The following is a 16,725-nucleotide window of genomic DNA, read 5'->3' as shown; positions in this document are numbered from 1 at the left end:
ATAGTCCTAAGTTTTGGTCACACTTTGGGTGTTGACTCAGATCATGGCATTTTAACTAGCATAACTTTCACCACGTGAAATTATAAATGAAATTAAAACTTAATAAATATCTAAAAAATTTATTTCTGTCTACGACTAAAGAAATTATATGCTTACAAACTCATAAAAAAGTTCATGTTTTTCAATGTATGATCTTTGCCGAGTTTAAATTATTTTACATATTTTAAGTTATGTCATTGTATAAAATTTAAGATCACTTGAGTTTGGGCCCTAACTTAACACGAACCATATAAACTAACATTGAAGTTAAATATATTTAACCAAATAAAATAATACATGGGGCTAAGATTATAATAACAACAATTGAGGGACTAAAATTACTACTTTTGCGGAAAAGAAGAGGTGCTGTCCCTGCTTTATCCCTGATATGCCTTACTGTATTTTCTACTAGAGCTTCACGTACTGATAAGATTAATACCTCTCAAACTTCTGTATAGAAAGCAAGGGCTGTGCTGCCAAGTTGAACTTTAACTTCGTGAGTTCAGTTCTCTTTTGTAGTTATTGGTCGTTTGGGTCAGTAATTTACTCCTCTTTTCTTCTCAAGTTCCGGCTCAAAAAAATGTGGGAATACAATGGGTTTGTTGTTGTTGTGTAAAAAAAATAGCTCACCTTTTGAGAAATTGCAGATTAAAGAAAATCAGGTTAACTTTCAAGAAATAGCAAATCTGGGAGCTGGTAAAATGATGAGGGTTTTCTGGAAAATTTTTTTGGGTGCGCAATGAGCAAGTTTTGTTTCATTTTGAGTATCAATCATGATGGTTCTTGGATCCCTATTTTGTTTGTTTGCTTGCTTTTCTCTTACTGGTTTCCACATGTGACATTTTCTGTGTGATGTTCAGTATGTACCGCTTAACCATTTGGTGTGGCGCCTCCTAGTTGTGCTTTGTTACCCTGCTATTGTATTTGGCTCTCTGTGATGATTTTCCCCAGCTCATCCTTGTCTTTATTGTGTTTCTCCACCAAGTAAAATTGGCGGGATCATCATTATGTTGCTTCAGTACTTTACATGTCCTATGAAATTTCTCTTAAGAACTTTTATTGTTTGTCTGCTTCCCCAAGTTCAGCATATTAAAAGATCAAGGGAATATAGCTGTGCCTATTTTAGTGCTCTGCTTCTATGGATTAATTCATGAAGGCAATTATTTACTTGTATGTGCTCCTGAAAAGACTCTGTCTTGTCTATTTTTTCAACAGACAGAATAAAATGTCCAACATTGATATAGACGGAATTTTGAAGGAGCTCCCACATGATGGCCGTATCCCTAAGACAAAGATTGTATGCACTTTAGGGCCTGCCTCCCGGTCAGTGCCAATGCTAGAGAAGCTTCTTCGTGCCGGAATGAATGTTGCCAGGTTTAACTTCTCCCATGGGACACATGAGTACCATCAGGAGACCTTGAACAATCTAAAAACTGCTATGCACAATACCCAGATCCTGTGTGCTGTCATGCTTGATACTAAGGTTTGAATGATAAGCATATACTTCCATTCAACCTCTCCCTTTTGCAATTTCTCATGTTCGTACTTGTGGTTCTATCAATTGCCGTTATTCTTTGGTACATTATACTATCAGTATCTTCAAAAATGGGAGAATGATGAAAGTAGATTAGTTTATTGGAAGAGGGTACTAGATACGAGTGAAACTAATCACTGGGGAACTGCCCTAGAAGAGAAATACTTCAGTCTTGCAGTTGTTCTTGTGCATCTCGATAGCTTTGTTGAGCAGGGGTTTCTGGGAGATCTAGTTTATATAATAATATTAACTTTGTTAGAATCCTTGTGAGTATTCTAGAATATATTAGATAGGTGGGTGTGGAGGACGCCTATTAGAGTAGAAGGTTAGTTGGGTAGGAGTGTGGTCTTGCTTTCAAGGGTTTAGGCTTGTTGGTACTTGTTGTTGTACTACCCTTAGTATTGAAGTCCCTGGCTGTGATATCTATCAAAGTCTTTTGTTGTGTTTTGACTGTCGCACTATTTTTGTTGTTGTTCATGTTTCTTTCTTGGAGAATTTGCACTATTCCCTTATTAGTTTCTATATTTTTTTCACTATTTCCTTCTTCTTTGTTACCTGGATTTTCTTTGTATCTGGATTTGCTGCATTTGAGCCAAGGGTCCTTCTTTCCGCCTCTCTACCTCCTCGAGGTGGTGGTAAGGTCTACGTATACTCTACCCTCTACCCTCCCTGGACCTCACTTGTGGGATTTCACTGGGAATGTTGTTGCTGTATTTTTCATATAGCAGGTGTCGTAATTTATTCCTATTGTTATTAGGTACTGATTTTTGTCCTTTTTGGAACTTGTAAACATAGTTATTTAAACCATAGTAGTGTGAGGGAATGATCAAGTTGCGTTCTTTCTTATTTTCCCTTTCACTACACATGGTATTAGAGCCTACCTAACGCCAACAACACATTGGAAAGAAACTTGTCTCTCTGTCATTTCCTGGGGTCTTTCTTGGGCTATTTAACGTCACCACCTTATCCTTCAGTGCTGTGGAAAAACCAATACCATAATAGGGTTTCCCAGCCTTTGGTGAGCAAACCCCCAGTCAGTCATTCCAGTAGCAGAGCTGACGTGCTGTCAGAACAGTTGCTTCGACGAGCGTGTCTGATCCACATGCTAGTGCATGCGAGCTTTTTCTAATGATTTAGACCAATGACAACGTACCAGGTAAAGGCAATGCTGACGATTTGTAAAAGCAGCCCTCTTATATCTTGTTCTTCCAAAGGCAATGTAGTTCATTGTTTTACCATACTCCCTCCATTTCAAAAAGAATAACCTATTTTGATTTGGCATGAATTTTAAGAAAATAAAGAAGACTTTTTGAATTTTGTGGTCTTAAATTAAAGTGATGTCAAATGTACCAAAATGCCCTTTAATTTTGTGGTCTTCAACATGCCATGTGGAAAGTTGGAATTAAAGTTTTGCCAGAAAAGGGAAGGGTCATTCTTTTGAAACAAAATAAAAAGGAAAGCAAGTCATTCTTTTTGTGGAGGGAGTTCTAACATAAATCTTCCCTAACATTCTTAGGATATTTCACACAAGCTTTGGCATTTTTTATTACCCCTAACAAGATAATGTTTGTGACAATGAATTTCATTCTTGGTAACCTTTGACACAAGGTAAGCACCTAATTGCGGTACTATTACTCTCACTTGCTTCCGTTTCACATACTTAAGTTGGGTCCTATTCATTTCGTAGTTTTAGAATTTGTAGTCGACGATATTGAGTCACTGTCTAATACAAATTGTTGTAAAATGAAAGAAGAAAAGAGATAGTTCTAAATAATCAAAGCAATATTTCTTCTTGATGTAAAAAATAAAAAAAAATTAAAGCAATCATTCCGATAGTTCTAAATAATCAAAGCAATATTTCTTCTTGATGAAAAAAATAAAAAAAAATTAATGCAATCATTCCTTTAAGGATAACAAAATACTTAAACATCGAGCAATCTATTTCAAAAGTGAGCAACATCACTGTTACAGATAAAATTTTAAATTGATAACATCTGTATACTATGTTACTAAATGGTGATTCATGTACTTCTCCATGTGTGAAAAGTTCATTAATGAACTAGTCGCGAGGTAAAATAGAGTCAATGTTATGTTCTTCACTTATGTATAATGGTCTGGACTGTCATGTAGTTCTCATCCGGTGTTAAGTTCACTAAAAGAACTAGTTAAACAAAATGAACAAAGATTCAATTTTCTGTTACTTTACTTCTGTACAACGGTCACTCAGACATTCTTAATGCATGCGTACTATGATCGGTTCTCAGCTACAGAAAGCGAGAACCACTAAATTTATATAGTTTGTCTATATCACTTTGTCAGAGATAGCAATCATATATAACAAATATGGACATCAGTCTTCGGTTAGTGGACCAACTTCATATTACTAATTAGTTAATAAAATATTGCAGATTCCTGTGATGATAGAATATTTTAATATCAGGATTTTGCATAATGCTATGATATTCTAATAAGAAGTAATTACTAATTAACAAATAATAGAACCAATGAGATGACACTAAAATACTACATGTTGATATAGTATTATAATAACAGAGATGGTGTTGCTTCAGATTTCAGAAATGAGAAGTATAAAATGAAGTTTGAGCCAAAAGAAAAAAGAGAAAAAGAACAGAGAGAGCAACATATAGACCCAAGTCTGTTTCATAAGAGGAGTCACCTGGAAGTGATTGCCGAATGCAACGTGATCTTCTAGATAGTTGCCTGTCCAACTCTGCAGCTTGTGCCATGTTTTGTACTTTTGTTCTTTTGTTCTCCTCTCTTCAATTAAGGAAAGAATTTTGGAGTATCTGGGAAATACACTATGTTGATATGTGTTTTTGAAGGCTTTGTACTTTTGCTTATTTTGGTATATCATGTATCTAAACAAGGAATTGCATTGATGCACATGCTTGTCTCTTTTCATGATTTTCGCCTTTTCATTTTGAGCTGCTGCTTTAATAAAGTCGAACTGCTTCATGAGGGGGAGGAGGAGTTACCTGGAAGTGATTTCAGAATGCAACATGATCTACTGGAGTAACTGCGAATCCAACTTGTGCTTTGTACCATGTTTTGTCCTCCCGTTTTTTCCCTAAGGGTAGAATTTGCACTAGCTGAGAAATACACTGTTCCGATGCATGTTTTGAGAATTATGGGAGAAAAAATATTATTGAATTATTGTGTCTATCTATTTACGTTGAAACCCTATTTATAGACACTATTTTACAATCCTTTTCCAAGTAGAATTCTGTATACTATTCCTATTCCTACTCATATTCTAACACTCTCCTCAAACTGGTGCATACAAGTCATATGTACCTAGCTTGTTACAAATGTAATTAAGGCTCCATTTGGCCATGAAAATTATAATTTTCCAAAGTCGGAGTTGGAGTTGGGAGTTGTGTTGGGCCATGAATATAAATTAAAGTTGTTTTTGAAATTTTGTGAGAGAAGTATGAGTAAAAAAAGTGAAAACAAGTAAAACTTATTTTCACTTTTTCCGGAATTGTATTTGGAATTCTCATGGCCAAACACTTACATTTTTCACGTTTTTCACTAAAGTGAAATAATTTTCTGAAAAAAAGTGAATACTTTCCATGCCCAAACGGCTACTAAGATGGTGACTAGTGAGAAACTTTAGAAGATATAGGAAAAAAGACTTGCCAAACTTAGTTGAGAAAGGAGACACCATTGATAGTTTTGATTTATTTTGTAGGGTTTGGGAAGAAAAATAGAAAAGTTGTGGGGCATGGGTTAGTTTATAAACTTTAAGAAGTTATTGGCACCCCTTAAGTATTTTTGAAATACTTTTCACCCCCCCTTTTTCTTAAAATACCCTTCAATTAATTTTCTCTCTCTAAATTTTCTTTTATTTTTTTCTTCAAACTCTAAATCTTTCTATTAGATTTATCTTCTCCAATCTCAAAACTCTTCATTCGCCGTTAGCAAATATATTATCTTTCGATTTCAAGCATTTTTAGCTCCATATTGATTTTTTTTTAATTTTTAATTTTTTAATTTTTTGGGCAAGATGAAAATCAATGATTTTTCCCTTAAAAAGCTTTCATTTTTTTCATTTTCTGCCAAATTTTTGGCCTTTTCTTGGCCAGTCTTTTTGGCACTACATAATTGGTAAGATAATCACCACTTTAGTCAATGTTATGCATAAGCTTTCAAATGTTTCCCTATTTGAAAAACCCTAGGTTTTGATCCTTGGGAAGTTTCTAGGGTTTTGAGTCTCTGTGGATCATACGACTCAGCATACGAGCCGTATGACCCAATTCGTATGCTAACTAGTGTTTGGTGGTTGAGTTTTTGGTTTGGTTACGGTTTGGTGGTACGGGTCGTACGGTTGGTGACGGGTTAGTTGGTTGATCCTTCACTTAATCTGAAACTTGGTGATTTGACTTGCCTTTGAGTATGAGTGTCTCACTAAGAGCCGTAAGGATAGGTTACGAGTGGGATCTAAATCGTATGATGTCCAGTGTCCAGCCTAAATGTTTCTGCCTAGGGTACGGGTTGAAGGTACAGGTCGTATGATCATGGTATGACTGGGGCAAGGGGAGTCGTATGGTGGATAGTGTGTGATGTCCAACATCGTGTCCAGGGTACAAGTGATACAAGCGATGGGTACCACTCGTATGATGTGGGTACGATTCAAGGGGAAGTCGTACCTTTCTGCGGGGATTTTTACAATTTAAGTTAGGGGTATTCTGGACATTTTTCCTCTTAACCTCTTAAGATCTCACTACCTAAAACACTATTGGGACATCATTTACCTTATTATTCTAATCTTAAACGCTTAGAAACTCTCTCGAGCTTTTTGGTTAAGCAAAGGCTAGGGTTTCCTTCAAGGTGGTCAATTAAGGCTCTAAAGGGGCGATTTCTCTCTGTCTTTTTCGTAATCTAAGGCATGTTACTCGTCCCTCATTGTTAGTTTAATTAAGGGCATGTTTATGAATGGTTTTCATAGCATAATTGTGATATGGTTTTGGGTTTTGAATTATATGTTGGGGGTTTTGGTTATTAATGGTTGATTTATGTTTTCCCATGTTTTTACTTATGGTTTTCATATTATAATGGTGGTTTGAACATGTGGTTGCATGGGAATAGTCAATTGGTACTTGATTTTGGTTTTGGAAACTATATGCCCTCAAAATTTTTGTTAAAATGCCTATGAGAATGCTTTTATTACGTAGTTGGACTTTCATTGAAAACTTGCATGGTATAATATGGTAATGGAACCTAGATTGCTTAAATGGTTTTAATGGCTTAATTGTAAGGCCTTGGTGTCCATTACTTTGATTAAAAATCTTGTGGGGTACATGGGAATCCCCCAAGTGAATCTAATAATGGAACCTACGGGGTACAGGGGAATCCTCTAGGTGATTGGCTAAAGACAATGCTTGCAAGCTATAGTCGGTATGACGATACCACGTCTTATGGCCTTGGTTAATAATATATGGAGTTGGTGGTTTGGTTGTGCGCTAATAGTTTTAATTGGGCAGTAATGTTTGGTTGTGATAGCTAATCGTGAAGGTGTGAGTCCAATGGATGGACACTGGAAACTCATGTTTGCCGATATGAGGATTGGTCATGGCGACCATGTACTTGTGGGGTACACAAGAATCCTCTAAGTTAAACATGTATATATGTATCATAGAGGGTGAAGGATACACGGGAATTCCCTACTTCTATGATATCTTCGGTACGTGCGGCTACACACACTGAGGCTCGTTCAGGGAGTAACACTGGACCATATAGCCTATGGGTTGTTCTAGGACGGTTAAGCTGCACAGACCCAGGTAAATGGTTTTAAATGCATGCTAAACCCGATTCCCTTTCCGGTATGAATTATATATATATGTATGGATGTGAATGCATATAGTCATTTACTTGGTTTTAAATATTAACATTATTTTATCCGTATCCTGAGTGCATGCTAGTGTTCGCTTGCTAACTCGTCTTTGGGCGCTGTATCCCTACGCGATGCAGGAATCAGCCATACTACTCCTGCTCAGTCACCGGATTGGGGAATAGCTTATAGTTGGATTAAACTGGTGAGCTTCCATACTCCGGAAGGCTCCATTTCATATTATGGTCTTGTTATCATACTTTAGTTATTTCTTAGACTTTGGTTTTGGCTATGGTCGGGGTTATATTCCGACCGGATACTGTTTTACTTTCGGATAGAGGCTTTGTGAGATTACTATGGGTCGGTATAGGTGGTGTCGGCATTGGTGTCAGCCTTGACATTGGTATTGGTATTATGGCTGATACCAGTTGACTGTATTTGATTTGTGATTGTTTCATCTTATTATATTATGGAATGGTTATGGATTGGTTTACATTATGGTTGTTGGTTCGGTATTGGGTGGTTTGACTCGTTTGGGTTGGTCATGGTCATGGACCTATCTCAGAATCTTGAATGATACATAACTCTATCTTGTTATATGTTCGAAATTCATCCGACTCAGGGTATGTGTTTGGAGGTTGGGTTGGGTATCGGGGGTGGTCGTCGGTCCTGTTGGACTTGGGATATCCATTACGACAAGGCCCTGGTTTGGGTCGTGTCACTATTATTCCTAAAGCTCCCGCTCTTACAGTCTATATTCTAGCTTCTTTAGTTACAATAGTATAAATAGTCGCACATCCCCTTTTGTTTCTTGATCAATGAGGTAGGAAGAATTAGAAGAATATGTCACTCAACCTAAACATAAGTAGTATCATCATTTTCTGTAGCAGGAGATCTTTGAAATACGGATAATAATAATATTATTCAAAGTGGGAGGATTTTACAAATCTGAGAGCAGATATGTATGAAAGCATAACGAAAATGTTGTGTATGAGTTTCTACCATACACGCAAAACCTCGTGCATAATCTCTCAACCTTAATTTTTATCAACTTCCAACGTTATTATATCATTATTCGTTTCCATTTAATTAAAGATGGAATGTCTGGCATAAATCATTTGTCAATAATCGATCACATGATATATATAAACTAGACTACTACCTGAAGTATATAAATCACTCAACTACATCATTTATCAATAATCAACTAGTCACTTGATATATATTACACATTAGACTACTATTTGGTTAAAAAAGAAATTAATTAACTAATTAACTAAAATAAAATAAAGGAGTTAAAATTATTTAAATATGATAATAATATTTTATTATATTATATGAGGGTTTTCATCAGTTGGTGGCATGATCCAATAAGTGTGTAGACAAGTAATGATTGTACAAAGTTTTTCCACAAAATAAGATAGTGATAAATTAAATGGATTGCAATTAAATAAATTGAATGGATAAGTTTTTTCCTTCAGCTTATATGGCTTAAAAGGATAATAATTTAATAGGATAATTTTAAACTCTAAATTGATAAATATATACTAAATTGACCCTTCACCTTATTGCTTAATGCACATAAATAATGCATAATTATTGATTAAAAAACACATGCTTTCAACTACCATGAATTACAAGCAACAACAAAAAAACCTAAAGTACCTATGATGATGCTGGGGGGAGGTGATGAGGTCGTTGGAGTCCAGTTGTAGCCTTTTCTATGCCCATATCCATTGCATCATCACTCGTGCATTTTTATCCCATTGAGTTATCATCCACTACAAGGGATGGGGTGGAGGTGGAGGCGGAGGGTGGGGTTGATATGGAAGCTTCTTCTCAGACCTTTCAACAACTTTAATTCTCAAAATAGGCTTAGCATCATTGGAATCAACACAAAGTATGTATAATTCGACGTGCCTATCATTCTTTATGAATGTTTGATGAAAAATCCCTCTCATTCATCATGTAACTAATGAGCAGGTCGTTTGAATCACAACTTAAGCTCCCTCTCTTCATTACGCTTGCATTCATGTCGTTCTATCAACTATTGCGACAAACGGTAATGAACACATCTCTTTAGATACGGATTTCCATTTCTAATATTTTAGGAGTCTCCTCTCATCCACCATAAATTCACCACCACCAACTACATATTCTACAATAGGCATGACAGACATAGATGACAGACATAGATGATAATATCGACTAGACTGAAGCAGTGGTCTATAAGCCTAGCCTAGACTCACTAGATTATTGTCGTTGTGTTCTTATCGGATCTTCGCAAAGTACTTAGTTAAAACCAGTCTGATCTCTTTTTCCACGTTCACCAAAATAATGCAACGGATTAGAGATTTGAAAGAACACAAGGAGTGTTGGAATGTGCTACAAAGCCTAGAATCGATTCCAAAAAAGTGGGACTGATTTTCAAGATTTTTGACTGAAAATGGAGGGATAAAAATAATGGAAAGGTGGCTGAAAATGATTGAAAACAATGGGGCTGGTGTGAGTTTCCGATGGATGTCGAAAAACTCGACAAAAAGTCACCAAAATAAAAAAAAAAGCTGAAAATTGCAAAAAAATTGCAAAAATGGAGGGAAAATTGGCTTGTTTTGGAAGATTTGTGATATTTTTATTCTTTTTAAATTTAATTTCTAATATTTATTTTTCTAATCATGGATTAAAGTATATTTTTAAAAACTTAGAGGCTGAAGTTGGGGGGGGGGGGGGGGGGGCTAAATTGTATGTTTTTAAACCTATGTTCTAGGGTTGTCCATTAAAGATGTGGCCATTAAAAGTCTTTTTTTAACTATTTGAGACTTAAGTTTTTTTGTCAAATTAAGTTTTTAAAAGTGTCCAAAATCCCAACTCTTCAGAGGGACCAAGGTGAAGATATCCGCAAGTTTATCACTTGACTTCACAAATTTTGTAACAATATCTCCCAAGAGTATCTTTTCTCTGACAAAGTGACAATCAATTCTATGTATTTAGTCCTCTCATGAAACACTAAATTTGATGCGATATGAACGACTGCTTGATTACTACACAAGTCTATCTTACTGATTTCTCGAAATCTTACTTTTCTCATTAACTATTTGATCCAAACTAGCTCACAAGTTGCTATAATCATTGCTCGATATTTTGCTTCAGCACTAAATCGAGCAACCGCACTCTATTTTTTACTCTTCCAAGACATCAAATTACCTCCTACTAAAATACAATATCCAGATGTAGAATGTCTATCAGAGGGTGATCTTGTCCAATTAGAGCATTTGTATATCCAATGATATGCTCATGGCCTCGTTCCTTAAGAGTAGTCCTTTACCTTTACCTGGAGATGACTTTATATATTGCAGAATATGAACAACCACATCCCAATGACTATCACAGGGTGGATTCATAAACTGACAACACTCACAAGAAAAGATATGTCAGGTCTAATCACTGTGAGATAATTCAACTTTCCAACCAACCGCCTAAACTTTCCAATATCATTGAGTGGCTCCTCCTGTCCTAGCTGAAGTTTAGCATTCAGATCCATAAGAGTTTCAATGGCTCTACATCCATCGTTCCTGTCTCCTTAAGAATGTCTAAGACATACTTTCGTTGAGAAATAACAATACCTGATCTGGACTGAGCAACCTCAATACCTAGAAAGTATTTCAGTCTGTCGAGATCTGTAGTCTGGAAATGTTGAAAGAGATGTTTATTCAAATTAGTGATACCTTCTTGATCATTGCCGTTGATAACGATATCTTCAACATAAGCCACCAAATAAATACACAGATTTGGTTCAGAATGCCTATAAAACACTGAGTGATCAGCTTCTCTCCGAATCGTGCCAAACTCCTTAATTACTATGCTAAACTTCGCAAACCAAGCTCGAGGGGACTGTTTAAACTGTAGAGCGACCTGCGCAATTGACATACAAGGCTACTAGACTCCCTCGGCCCAACAAAATCAAGTGGTTGCTCCATATAGACTTCTTCCTTAAGATCACCGTGTAGAAAAACATTCTTAATGTCTAATTAATAAAGAGGCCAATGACGAACGACAACCATAGAAAGACGAGCGAATGCTATTTTAGCCATGGTAGAGAAAATGTCACTACGATCAAGCCCAAATATCTGCATATATCCTTTGGCAACAAGGCGAGCCTTAAGCCGATCAACCTGACCATTTGGACCAACTTGACAGCATAAACCCAACGGCAACCAACATTAGACTTACTTGCAGGAAATGAACAAATTCCCGAGTACCACTCATATGTAGACCCTCTAAAAGATCCTAGCAGATATTGGAGACTTGTTGGCAAACTCAACTACCTTACGGTCACTCAACCAGACCTCATTAGTTGTTAGTGTAGTTACGCAGTTTTGGCAATCACCTTGTGATAGTCACTCACTGAAATGTGGTGGTTTGCATTCTGTGATATATCAAAAGCTCTCTAGGACAAGGTTTATTGTATGAAGACAAGGGGGACACCCACATTATTGGGTATTTTGATGTAGATTGGGTTGGGTTTCCTTCCGATAGACGGTCCACTTCAGGTTATTGGGTTCTATTAATGGGAGGTAATCTAATATTCTGGAAAAATAAAAAGCAAGATGTCGTAGCTAGATCAAGTGTTGAGGCGGAGTATCGAGCTATGACATAGCTAGGTCAAGCGTAGAGGCGGAGTATCGAGCTACGACACTGGCTACGTGTGAGCTTATATGGTTGAGAGAACTCTTCCAACAATTGAAGGCAGGAGGAGTTGAAACGATGAAATTGGTTTGTGATAACCAAACTGCCCTACATATTTCTTCTAATATCGTGTGTCATGAAAGAACGAAGAACATTGAGATAGATTGTTACTTCATCCGAGAGAAGATTGAGTTTGAATATATCTCCACAAGTTTTGTCAACTTGAAAGATCAACTGCCACATATTTTCACAATATCACTCTGAAGATCTAGATTTGACTATATTTATGGCAAGCTAGGGGCATATGACTTATGCATGTTCCAGCTTGGGGGAGAGTGAATATGATATCACTATTAGATAATGTAGATATGGGAATATCTCTATAATTAGATAGTGTAGATATGGGAATATCCACAAATCGCCCATAATTAGACACTTAGAATCTAGTGTAGATATGGGAATATCCCCAAATTCCCATAATTTGACACTTAGATTATTGCGTAATATTTATTAGTTTCCTTCCTTATTTATATTCTATATAACACTATTTAATCCCACTAGCTTGAGGGAATAGACACTAATTCCCAAATTTTCTTCTCTTTTCCCTCTAATTTCCCAGCATGGAAATGTATGCCTAAGAATCTTGATGACGACACTGAAGCTTACATTAAGCAAGGCGAAGCACTCAACATGTTTTGAGCCTCGCTTCAAAGCTTAAGATCGCTTAAAGCACGTCTTTCCAACACTAGATCCATTTTGATAATTATGCCTTTAATTAAGGAATTAAATTGCACCGACACGCTCACCTGTTGCTTTCCATGATTTGTGTTTTTTTGTTTTGGGTGATCACTTCAGTAATAAGCGACCGGATACAACTTGCTCTCGCTTTTTATTCATGTTCTTTGTTCCAACTTTTGTTTGAGATTGAGGCATAGTAGTAGTTGTCATGGTGGTCGCGTGGTTCCTTTGTTCTTTCTTTTGTCCTAGTAAGATACATCACATTTTAAAGGAATATTTAAAATGAGTAGTTTAACTTTTGTTACTATTTGTTGTTCCTTGTACTTCAGTTATCATATTCTTTAGCTGGTGTTACTGTTCAGTTTTTCCAGACTGCTATGTAATTCTTTCAATATTATTTGTCATGACTTCTTTACTTACGGAAATTCTTTTTCTATAACTGCTTTGATTTGATTTGCCTACTGGATACAACCTCTCTATCTTCACTAGGTAGGGACTAGGTAGGGGTAAGGTCCTGTGTACACACTACCCTCCCCATACCCACTTGTGGGATTACACTAGGTATGTCGTCGTATTTGAAATGAGAATTTCACCTAGAAATATTCTTCTTTGTGGGATTATGTAATTTTTATATTCACCTGTCATATCAGTCAAATTTATATTAAGGTATGGACAGCTACTTGTTTCTGGTGCTTGATGGTCTTTGCATTGGATCAGAAGTAACGCAATATAAACAAATCTGGATTGAAACTTTCACTTCTTTCTCCATGTACTATGCTATATCAAACTTGTTGCTTAAACACTAGAACTGTGCACGTACTTTGCAGGGACCAGAAATTCGTACTGGTTTCTTAAAGGATGGAAAAGCTATTCTGCTTAAGGAAGGCCAAGAGATCACTGTGACCACTGACTATACGATAAAAGGAGATGAAAAATTGATTGCGATGAGCTACCAGAAGTTGGCAGTAGACTTGAAGCCTGGGAACACCATCTTGTGTGCAGATGGTACCATAACCCTTACTTGTTTGTCGTGTGATCAAGCTGCTGGAACAGTGAGATGCCGCTGCGATAATACTGCCACGTTAGGTGAGAGAAAGAATGTAAACCTTCCAGGTGTAGTTGTAGATCTCCCAACTCTTACGGAGAAGGACAAGGAAGATATCCTGGAATGGGGTGTTCGGAACGATATTGACATGATTGCTCTTTCATTTGTGCGCAAGGGCTCTGACCTTGTCAATGTTCGCAAGGTTCTTGGGCCACATGCAAAGCGCATACAATTAATGTCAAAGGTACGTAAGGTTCTCTCTGCAGTTTGATTTGTCTAATAATATTTTATAAACATCTCCCACAAAGATGATCTTCACATCAGACCATTCTCCTTGTAATTTTCTTTGGCTTGAAAGTTTGTTTTATTCTGATTTCTTTTGTGCTTGCACGCACACATGTGCTTGCTTACTGGGAATGGAGCATGGAATGTTTTCATATGGTGCTTAAACTGTTTCGATCATATAATGGTTCTTTTGTTGTTTGGAATTGGGTTGAAGGTTGAGAATCAAGAGGGAGTAATCAACTTTGATGAAATCCTTCGTGAGACAGATTCTTTTATGGTCGCTCGAGGTGATCTTGGAATGGAAATACCAGTGGAGAAGATTTTCTTGGCCCAGAAAATGATGATATACAAATGTAATCTTGTTGGCAAGCCTGTGGTGACTGCCACTCAGATGCTTGAGTCAATGATCAAGTCTCCACGGCCTACTCGTGCTGAGGCGACTGATGTGGCTAATGCCGTCCTGGATGGTACTGATTGTGTTATGCTCAGTGGGGAGAGTGCAGCTGGGGCTTATCCAGAGCTGGCAGTGAAAATCATGGCCCGAATCTGTATTGAGGCAGAGTCTTCACTTGACTATGGGGCTATCTTCAAGGAGATGATAAGGTCTACCCCATTACCCATGAGCCCACTTGAGAGTCTTGCATCTTCAGCAGTCCGTGCTGCTAACAAGGCTAAAGCAAAACTCATAGTTGTCTTGACACGTGGTGGGACCACTGCTAAGCTGGTTGCCAAGTATAGGCCTGCTGTTCCCATTCTGTCCGTTGTTGTGCCTGTTTTGACAACTGATTCTTTTGATTGGTCCATCAGTGATGAAACTCCAGCTAGGCATAGTTTGATATATAGGGGTTTGATTCCAGTTCTCGCTGAAGGCTCTGCAAAGGCCACTGATGCTGAATCAACTGAGGTGATCTTGGAAGCATCCTTGAAATCAGCCATAGAGAAAAGGTTTTGCAAGCCTGGTGATTCTGTTGTGGTTCTTCATCGGATTGGTGCTGCTTCAGTTATCAAGATTTGCATAGTGAAGTAATGTTAAATTTCTATTTTGGCATCTTGCCTCAGTGGATTTCCGTTCTTTTTTGGGTGGTCAGTATGCTTAGTTCTATCGATTACGGTGTAATGTCTTTTTATATTTCTATTCTCTGTTAGCAACAACTTGGTAATCCCAAGGACCAGCGTATTTCCATGTATTTGATTATGCATATGTTCCTAGAGATTTTCAAAATATTGCATTTAAATAGCGGTTAGCTATTGGCCTATCAATGCATTTAAGCAGTACGCAGAAAAAATGACCATATTCATGTGGCACTGGATACAAGTCTACTGGTACCGAATACCATGGCTAAATTGTTTCCTCGTCTACATCGTCTTTGGTGCCCACTACGCAGAAGTGATACTCTCGTAATCACTGAATTTCTCAGGTGATTTGCACCAAAAACATACTTCTGTGTTGCTATTTAAATATTCTCCCCTCTCTGGAGGAACCAAAATTTGTAAATTGTGGCATGCGATAATGAACACGTTGATGGGACTTGAGGTTATATTAAAGATCATATTGTCCTGTTGAATTACACATACCTGTAATATCTGGTATTCTACATTTACTGGTTCTATTTATGTGAAATTTGAGGTGGCCTCGTGCTATAGGTAAAGGATCAAAGTTTATTAAGTGATTAGCAAGGAATCAAACTAGACTTGAAGGTTACTATAATACCACATACATTTCAACATGTGTTTCACTAAGTTAACCTCGATGAAAGTATTTAGATGCAAGATATATTTAGTATTTAGTATTTAGATGTGAGATATATTTTAAGGTTTAAAGTGAAGTATATATAAGTGTTAAGTTAAAGCAAAAGAGTTGAGATTTAGAATATGAATAAAATAAGTGAGTTGCTTTCATAACTCCATTATTTTTCAATTAGGAGTAGTACTTAGTATTGAGAGGACACGTTTCATACAACTCAAGTCCCAAACTACGTGCCAATGTAGGTTAAATGGTTCCTCGCTAGTCGAGAGTGTATCCTTTGTCCTTAATGGGCTCATGAGTCAATTCATACGAATCTTAGTTTTTGTCCTTGGCAAGGTACATGACACCCTCCCAACTTGGGTTATAGGTTATAGGTTGGATTCCATGTTGCTCACATGGTTTATGTCGGTAACAATAATTCCCATAATGCAAACTCGAAATTACATAAGCTTGTATTCAATTATTCACTATGTTATTATTCAACTATATTGTTGTGCACAAGCGCATACACAAGTGTACGAGGTCACACAAGTAGTAAAGTGGCCTTATGAAAGCCAAATATCGATCTCATAGGGACTTGTGCTCAACAACGATCCAATTCTAGTTTTACTATGAAGATTAAACAAGTGCGAAAGTAATCAATAACGTTTGAGAATTGAAAACTAAAACTAAATGTAAATAATGCGCTAATGTAAAGTACTTGAACAATAATGGGGAGAAACCCAGGGGTGATGCACTATGAACAATCATACATAGCTATATAATTTTATTGGTTCAGTTAATTATCTTGGTTGTTGATT

General features: G+C 36.9%; 1 protein-coding gene across 3 annotated transcripts; it reads left to right on the top strand.

Moving 5' to 3' along the window:
- Positions 1–363: 363 nt before the first annotated feature.
- On the top strand, positions 364–15,400 carry LOC107857624 (pyruvate kinase, cytosolic isozyme). Of its 3 annotated transcripts, none has more exons than XM_016702478.2 (4): positions 364–535; positions 1,255–1,522; positions 13,676–14,137; positions 14,393–15,400. In XM_016702478.2, exons 2-4 carry the CDS (start codon positions 1,265–1,267, stop codon positions 15,203–15,205), a joined length of 1,533 nt encoding a protein of 510 aa, XP_016557964.1. In that variant the 5' UTR covers positions 364–535; positions 1,255–1,264; the 3' UTR covers positions 15,206–15,400. The 3 variants fall into 3 exon arrangements, with proteins under 3 accessions (XP_016557964.1, XP_016557965.1, XP_016557966.1); XM_016702479.2 differs by having other exon boundaries at positions 411–573; XM_016702480.2 differs by having other exon boundaries at positions 411–771.
- The last annotated feature ends 1,325 nt before the right edge of the window (positions 15,401–16,725 follow it).

Source organism: Capsicum annuum, chromosome 2 (genome assembly GCF_002878395.1).
Source record: "Capsicum annuum cultivar UCD-10X-F1 chromosome 2, UCD10Xv1.1, whole genome shotgun sequence".
Lineage (NCBI taxonomy): Eukaryota > Viridiplantae > Streptophyta > Magnoliopsida > Solanales > Solanaceae > Capsicum > Capsicum annuum.
This window is presented reverse-complemented; position numbering and strand designations above follow the sequence as displayed.